Genomic DNA, 8,118 nt, shown 5'->3' with positions numbered 1-8,118 from the left:
TCTGCCTATTTTAGGGAGATAAACTGGTAATTCACCCTTTGCTAGTAACTACAGCAATTGCAGAATACCTCTGATGGTCCCTGCTCCAATCTCTTTATAAACTTCCGATTTTCCTTCTTTACTTAGGACCCTGCTTAACTGCCTGGTGTGAGAGAGAAAGTGATATGTAGAGAAGGGAAAATAAGGAAGGGCCCGAAGGAAAGATAAAGATGAAAAGGGGATCAGAACATATGGCAAAGCAGAGAGACGATAAGGAGGGAGGAAATAAGTGCACGGGATGAAAAGGAATGTGAGAGACACAGAAACAGAAGTTTTGTTTTGTTTTGTTTTGTTAGCAGTAGTCAGAGCCCCTTACTAGTTTCTCCTCCTTGGCTGGGGGGCTCCTCAGGCAGTAGCAGAGGGGAGCATAGGTGATGTTGACGACCCCGATAATGACCATGAGCCAGGGGAAGCCGATGGCCCGCACGATGGCACCCCCGGTGGATGGGCCTGTGAGGAATAAACCAAAATCACCAGTGTTTATTGAGCCTTGATCACACAGAAGACACCACGTGAGGGGCAGCAGGTGACCTAGAAGATGTCCCAGGGTCAAATATCTCCAGAACCCTGGGAGGATCAGCCTCCCAGCTCCACGTCCGGCTGGTAAACAGTAGATAAGGGAGACTGGGGCACTGGGCCCTGGGTACTCCCCTCTTCCCTGACCAACATACCCACAGCGAAGCCCATGCAAAAGGCCACATCGGCGATGGCATAGACACTCCCGTACACAGAGGTGTGGCGCAGGTCCACCAGGTGTCCCATGATGGGCATCATAGAGGAATCTACCATGCCTGTGGCCAGAGCAAACAAGACACCTTCCGTCAGCCATACCCCAGCCCCCGCCCCGTCTGTGCGTTCTCCCTCCCCCTCCTCCTTTAGTCCACTCCCTTAGCCTGTTGTCCCCCAACTCAGCACGACACCCACTCCAGGTGGGACGGTGCACCCATCGCTCCCCAACTCTGCAGGCTGCCTTCCTGTCCTTCTGCTTTTCCATAGACCTCCTCTGATATGACCCGAAGCCAACACTGAGGGAATTCTTGCTTCCTTTAAGGGACCTCTTACCTATGGCAAAGCCGAGCCCAGCATTGGGGCCAATGAGGCCAAAAATATCATGAGCCAGAGGAACCTGCCACGGGAAGAAGGAAGAGTTCATGGGGAGTCCAGCGGGGCTGCTTGGGGGCAGCACAGCGACCTCCCGTGAAATGCACCTGCCGACATGCGCTCCGTGCAGCGTCCGTTATCTACTTGGACTCTCACGCCTCCTTACGGAGAATTTTTACCTCTACTTTAAAGATATGAAAACTAGATTGGCCGTTTGGTTCAACGCCCTGTCCAGAGTGACAGAGCTAATAAAGTGGCAAGATCAAGTCTGAGCTTCGGATGTGAGTCCATTACATGACAACGGCCCTTTTCTATTGCGTGGACTCTTCCTCCCTGTCTTCTGCCCCCCTCCACCCAGACACACACTTCTGTCCTCGTTCTTCACTGAATGGAGTTGCCCCTCATTTCTATTAGCAACATCATCCAAAGGTCTAAGTCAAACTCTAACTCGGTAGCCATTGGAGAAAGAAGACAGAGGACATAGCAACAACCAACCACTCATAAGCTAGAGAGCAGGTGGCCTGGTTTGCTGCAAATCTGCAAGCTTGCGAAACTCATTGTCTTGCCCTCCCCGCCACCCACTGGAGCCTTCCTTCCCTTTGGTGCTGGTTCCCTACCTCTCTCCCTGGGCATCTGTCACCCAAACCTACTACCTCAGCACATTCACCCCTCAGAAGTTTAACCTACTATTTAGATGTTAGTGGCTGGTAATAATTTGGGGGATGATTTCTCAAGAGGGATTTACACTTTATTAAGGGTATTGGCTAAGATTTGCTGTGGGCTCACTGTATGCCAGACACCGCTGTGGTTTATGTGGATTATCTCGAGAACCGTGTGAGGTGCTATCAGAATCCTCTCTGCACAGACGAGGATACTGAGCATAGAGAGATGACATAACCGGCTCGAGGTTACACAAGCAGCAAGTGGTAAAGCTGGGACTGAACCTGAAGCTTGTGCTCTGATCAGAACCTCAGCCTTTCCTGACTGCTGTGCTCAGTACTTTACAGCCCTGTTCTCATCTCCCTCAAGCCCAGGAGGCAAGTGTGCTTATGGTCGCCATGAGGAAAGGTGAAAAAAAAAAAACTTCGAGAGCTTGAAAGGGGCTCTGGGAAACGGAAAAGCCCTTCTTTCTTTCTTCTTCTACCAAAAATTCTGGTGCTGGAGGCTGAGGCACATCTGATGCTTCACCTAGTGGCTTCTGGGGTCCTGTCAGGGTCGGCTGAGTAAATGAAGTCATAAAATGCACCATCTTGCTGGCCCCAGAAATAGATACCAACATGTATTGCTTCTTATAGTCATAGACAGAGCCTCAGACCTCCAGCTCCAGCCGCCCCATCGTCCCCCCTCTCTCTTTCCCCACCTCCCTTCAATGGGATGTCCGGTGGCCTCTCTCCCAGTGCTAAATTCCTAGTTAGGCAGGAACGGTTTTTCTGACAGTCCTTGCCGAGTCAATCCTCTGCTCATTTTAAAGGAATTTAAAGGTGTTTAAATGTCTGGGTTTCTTTCTCTCTTAACTCAACCTTATTATACTTACACAAAGCAAGCTGGTACCCACGACCACCATGCCAATCAGGGAGCACAGCCACCTGGGAGCAAAGAACTGTCATTACATGGTGCCGAGGGGAGAGATCCCTTCCGCCTGCCACCCTGTCACCACCCCGCTGGCTAGTCCTCCCACCCCTGATTCCGGGAACCCCTTAGGATGTGAGAAGATGAATGCTCCTCTCCGTGACCAGTTTGTACCCGGGTGAGCCCTTTCCCTGTCCTTTCCTTGCCCCATCTCTTTCCTGGCGCCACACTTCCTTTCATAGTGGAAGCGGAGGAGGTACAATGGGACCTAGTCTTCCTTCCCTTAGAAGAGGAACCAGAAGATACTTGCCCCTTGCGAGTAACGCTCAAACCGAATTCACGCTGTTTCGCAATTTGGACTACCGCTCCCCTGTTCTTATTTATTTGGTCTTCAAGATCCATCTCAAAAACCACAGAAAATACCGAACTTCTTTCCTCCTCTGATTTCTCATAGCAGTGGTTTCAAAATCTATGTTTTAAATCTTTATGCTGAACTCGAAAGATAGAAGTAAAGCTGTTCTCACTGTAGTGGAGGAAGAGAATCCAGACTCATACCTCCTGGCCCTCAGCCCTCGGTGGCCTCTGACGTGCCTCGGTAGAATTCCCTAGGGCTCCGTGGGACACAGTTTGACGACCACGGCCCCAAAGTACTGCTTTATTCATACCTGTTCTCTGTGGGGTTATTTTATCTCTCCAACTGGACAACACACATCTGGAAAGAAAAGGTTGTCCCTCGAATAGTCACTGCCTCTTCTGTAGCAACCAGCTCAGGACCATCCACTCTCTACACTGTCCTCGCCACCTGCCCACCCCCGCCCTCAACACCAGGCAGTTTTTATCCATGTGTCTTGGCCCTAAACTGTCAGCCTCAGGCAAGCTGTTCATCAGTCCAGGTGCTTGGACAATCTCGAAAGCCTCTCCCATCTTACATCCTTCTGCTCTTCTCAGATCCCCAGGCCACGTACCGACCCATCCTGCTGGCCAGCACACCGAAGATGTTGGTGCCGATAAGGTAGGACACACTGGCAGGCAGGAAAGCTAGACCTGTGGAAAGACGTGGGTCTGCACCTTCGGAAACGCCCCGTTTACTCTAAAACACCTTGTTTCCTACAAGACAGTGACGTCCCCTCTTACCTTCAAAGATCGCGAACCACTTTGTATTACGGGTTGGAGGTCCCTGTGCAAACCCGGAGCAGAGCAGATGACCCAGGGCCCCCGCCTCTGCGCTCTGCAGGAGCTGTGCTTTGTTTAGCTTCCGCACATGTAAGGTGCGTCCAGCCCACACTTAGACTTCTTGATGAACAGCCCTAATGAACCATTCTCACGTATAAAAGACCTTTGGTTATCACCATGAGCTTTAGAGAAGGACAGACGTACTTCTTGGGAAGCAAAAGTCCTGCCTTGCTATTTATCGGCCCTTCTATTGCTCGGGTCGTGACCTTGGATAAGTTATTAAACCATTCTGAGCTTTGGTTTCTGAGGAAAACAAAGCTCTGGTTATACCATTACAGCTTACACCGAGGAGCAAATTAGATAATGTAGTTAAAGCATTTTGCAAACCGAAGCTCTGGTCCCCTTGTTTTCTGTGACAGTAGAGTCAGGCACCCTGAAGCATGGGCTGTGGAGCCCCACAGCTCTGGACTCACACTACAGCTTGGCCAACTGTCGACTCTGTGACCTTGGGCAATTTAGTCACCCTCTCCACATCTCATTCATCTGTTCATTCATTTAGTACTTTTAATGAGCTTTTACTATGCGCTAGGGACTTTATGGGCTAGTAATAGAGGGGTAAGTAGGATAGGCAAAAGCTTAGCCCTCGGGGAGCTTATATTCAAGGGGAGGGGGAGAGAAATAATAAACAAGTAAACAAATAAATGAAAAAGGTAATTTTGAAAAACGACAAGTCTAGGAGGAAAATTTCATGTGGCGATGAGGCAGAATGACCAGGAAGAAGGGCCAACTTAGATTTGGGAGTCGGGGAAGGCTTCTTTGAGGAGGTGACATTTAAGATGAGACCTGAATAAACAAAAGAGAGCTTTCGAGCAGGAACAAACAAGAAACCGCCCCCACCCCTCCCAAAAAAACCCCAAATACCTAATGCACATACAAAGGCTTTACAAAGAAACCACTTAGTCTGTTTTAGGAACAGCAAAGTCTGTGTGGCCGAAACAATGAGCAAAGGGGAGAGTGACAGAAAACGTATGGCCAGAATTTGGAATTTGGAATTTATTCCGAGTGCAATGGGAAGCTTTGGAGGGAAGTGACATATTCTGATTTATATTTTTTAAGTCTCCTGGGTCAAAGAAGGGGCTCACGAGACAAGAGTGGAACCCAGAAGACAAGTGATAGTGACTCAGCTTAGAAGTCACTATGAAGAGAATTGAACAGAATGAGAGGCAGGTGGAGTCAGGATTTTCTGTTGGATCGGGTGTGGGCAGAGTAGGAGTGAGAGAAGAGAGAAATCACGGATGACTCTCAGATGTTTGCCTTAATCAACTGGGTGGCTGGAGATGAAGGATGATGAGCTTGAGGGTTTGAAAGGTCTGTGAGACATCCAACTGGTGATGTCAGTCAGTTGGTCGCACAAGTCTAGAGTTCTGAGGACAGGTTCTAAACGCAGACACAAACACTCAACTCAAACAGTCAGACTGGTTTGCACATGGTTCTTACAGCCCTCTGGGCTCATCTACAAAAGATCGGATGGAGAAGAAGTTCTGAGTTCTCGAAGACTCCGGAGGAGGAGGAGAAAGCAAAGGGGAAAAGGAGCAGGGGAGAGTCAGCAAACGAGTCTCGATGCTTTTAAAGGCATCTGGAAGACAAGAGAACAAGGAGTGTGGCCTCTGATGCTTCAACTACAAAGAGAAGGCAGTGACGCGGGTGAAGGTGCAGGGACATGAGGATATTTAATAATGGGAGTTCCCTTCTCATGGCTTCTATTTTCTCAATGACTAGGAGGCGAGAGTGTCCAGGAGGTCTAAATGGAGAAGTGTAAAACAGTTGTTTTGGGACGTGAGGAGGAGAACATGACTAGGGACTTACAGAAAGAATGTTGGACAGTGTAAAAACCTACTTTAGTCAACTGTAGTTAAAAATAAATTTAAAAAAGTGATAGTGGAGCTGGAAAAACACAAACCTAGTTTAGGTGTGTGGCCTTCAACCTAAGGTGAGACCAACAGCTTAGTTCTGTGTTTCTCTCCAGTCCATTCCGCGGCTTGTGTGCAGACGAGGAGTCGGCAGGCAGTTAGGCTTAACCAGAATCCAAGATTTTCTGACGACCCCAGGGGAAGAGTCAGAAAATGAGTCTCGATGCTTTTAAAGGAGTATCATTAATGATGGACTTGGACTCATTAGGACGGAATCCAAGCTGAGTAAACAAAGAAGTGAGGACAGGAGTAGTGATGGAAATAGAACAAAAACTGAGGCCAGCGGATTGGCGACCTCGGCGCGGCCAAATTTTGTGATATGGAGATAATTAGAATACCTGAGCAGGGAATATGTCAGGGGATAACTGGACTCTTGAGACTGAGATTTCAGAGGCGATGTGATTCATGATGACGTCAAGGTCAAGGTTATATAAAGGTTTGCTTGGTTAAGGTAGAGAGGAGAAAGAGGTCATTGCAAGAGAGTAGATTAAGGATTAGGCCAAGCTGTTGGTAGGGTTAATCACCTGGATAGTGAAGTCAGCAGGAGCAGAAGTGTAAAGAATACGAGCCACGTTTGACAGCTTTAATGAATTAGAAGCGGGTAATGAAGGAGTCAGTGTGTAACTGCAATGGAGAGGGGTTGGTGGTATAATCTAATGACATGATCTCCAAAGGAGTTGGGATCTTTGAAGGAGAATGAAGGAGAAACGATTCAGAAGCAGCAAAGGAGAGCAAAGGCTGGAGGGACATGGACTTCCACCTTGAGAGCTGCAAGACATGGTATTCTCAGGAAGCACTCGGGTCTCAGTTAGGGCAGGAAGGTGAAGGACGTGTTCAGAGAAGAGGCTGAGGGCACCGGGATGCTTGTCCATGACAGGGAGCTCCACAAGGCCCAGGGTTTGGGAGGGCAATGGGAAATTGGGTCAGATTAGAATAATAATAATTCCTACTATGTAGGCTGGTTGTGAGGTTTAAATGACATAACATATATCTACCACTTTGGACAGTGCCTGGCACTGAATAAATGCCCTCTGAGCACTGGCCTTAACTACTAGCATCATAACCGGTGAGGACAGGGTCAGGACTTGGACCCCTGCTCTCTCACTCCAACTCCAGGTGTTTCTGCCACCTCCGACTCCCCACCCCCCAACCCCCACTGTGTTTCTGCCAGCCCCCGCCCCACCACTGTGGCAGCACAGATGGCTCTGGTGCAAGGGACTGCTTGGGATCAGCAGTGTGAGTTTTTATGGGTCTCACCAGCCTTTCTGCTTCTCTGTACCGACAGGAAACTGCTGTGTCATAGAAACTGTCGGGATAATTAAAATTAAACCCAAAGCCAACAATTCACTAGTTTCCGGCCGACAGTTTGTTTGCTTTTAATATTCTCTTCTATGGGGCAGGAGTGAAGTATATTCCTTAGTGAATTTGTCTAGTTAATCTGTACAGGTGGCCATCTGTTTCAAACGGTACCCATTTGTTTATGTTTAATTGCTGAAAAATTTTAGAAGTATAGATAATTAACCATTTACCCGATATCTGAAACCGAGCTCCTCAAGAAGCCCACTAGCCTCCTACATCATCCTCTTAATGTCATTTTAAATGATATGGAATTTCACGAATGAGGTTGTCCTCAATCGATGTGGCCTGTTCTTTAGGACCTGGGTACACCTTGTATTTCAGTGGCATTTCGTGTAAAATAGGTGTTCCAGAATAGATGTCCATAGACGTACATATATTTTTCACAGCACATCTTCAAGGAGTGGGGATTACGCATAGCTGTGATTGTCAAAGTGATTTAAACAAAAACAATGATGAAAATAGTGATAATTTTTATTCACGGAGTATATCCTGCATTCCACACACTGTGCTAATCCCTTTAGAATTCATAGGTCCATTTAATCCTTAAAACAACTCTGAAAAGCAGCTCCATTTTTCCAAAGGAAAAAAGTGGAGTTCGCTAGAGGTTAAATAACTTATCTGAAGTCACAACCAGTACGAGGCCGTCAGCGCTCAAAACCAGCGGGGCCTGTTTCCAAGGCCTGCGCTCAGTAAAAGCTTTGGGCACACAGCGGCTGTTAGACAATGCTCATTCACAGACACCAATCCTCTCAAAAGCCAGGTCTCCTTCTCTCCGTCCCACACGTGACAGGTGTTCTGCGTTTAGAGCAATATTTTTCAAAGTGTGGTCGATGAGGTCATCTTAGCATCACTGGGAAATTTACTAGGAAGGCGAACTTGTTTTACTGAATTGCTGGGTGGGGCCCAG

General features: G+C 48.0%; 1 protein-coding gene across 1 annotated transcript in view; it reads right to left on the bottom strand.

Annotated features, from left to right (window-relative positions):
• SLC18A1 (solute carrier family 18 member A1) overlaps positions 1 to 8,118 on the bottom strand; it is a 24,433-nt gene that overhangs the window by 1,549 nt on the left and 14,766 nt on the right. Inside the window, exons 9-13 of the mRNA XM_011366905.2 lie at positions 3,675 to 3,771; positions 2,675 to 2,726; positions 1,102 to 1,165; positions 711 to 830; positions 356 to 489 (exon numbers count right to left, since the gene is read on the bottom strand). Coding sequence (XP_011365207.1) covers positions 356 to 489; positions 711 to 830; positions 1,102 to 1,165; positions 2,675 to 2,726; positions 3,675 to 3,771 — 467 coding nt within the window. The remainder of the gene's footprint in view (positions 1 to 355; positions 490 to 710; positions 831 to 1,101; positions 1,166 to 2,674; positions 2,727 to 3,674; positions 3,772 to 8,118) is intronic.

This window comes from Pteropus vampyrus, unplaced genomic scaffold (genome assembly GCF_000151845.1).
Source record: "Pteropus vampyrus isolate Shadow unplaced genomic scaffold, Pvam_2.0 Scaffold126, whole genome shotgun sequence".
Classification (NCBI taxonomy): Eukaryota; Metazoa; Chordata; class Mammalia; order Chiroptera; family Pteropodidae; genus Pteropus; species Pteropus vampyrus.
Note: the sequence above shows the minus strand (reverse complement) of the source record. Positions and strands in the feature narration are given on the sequence as shown.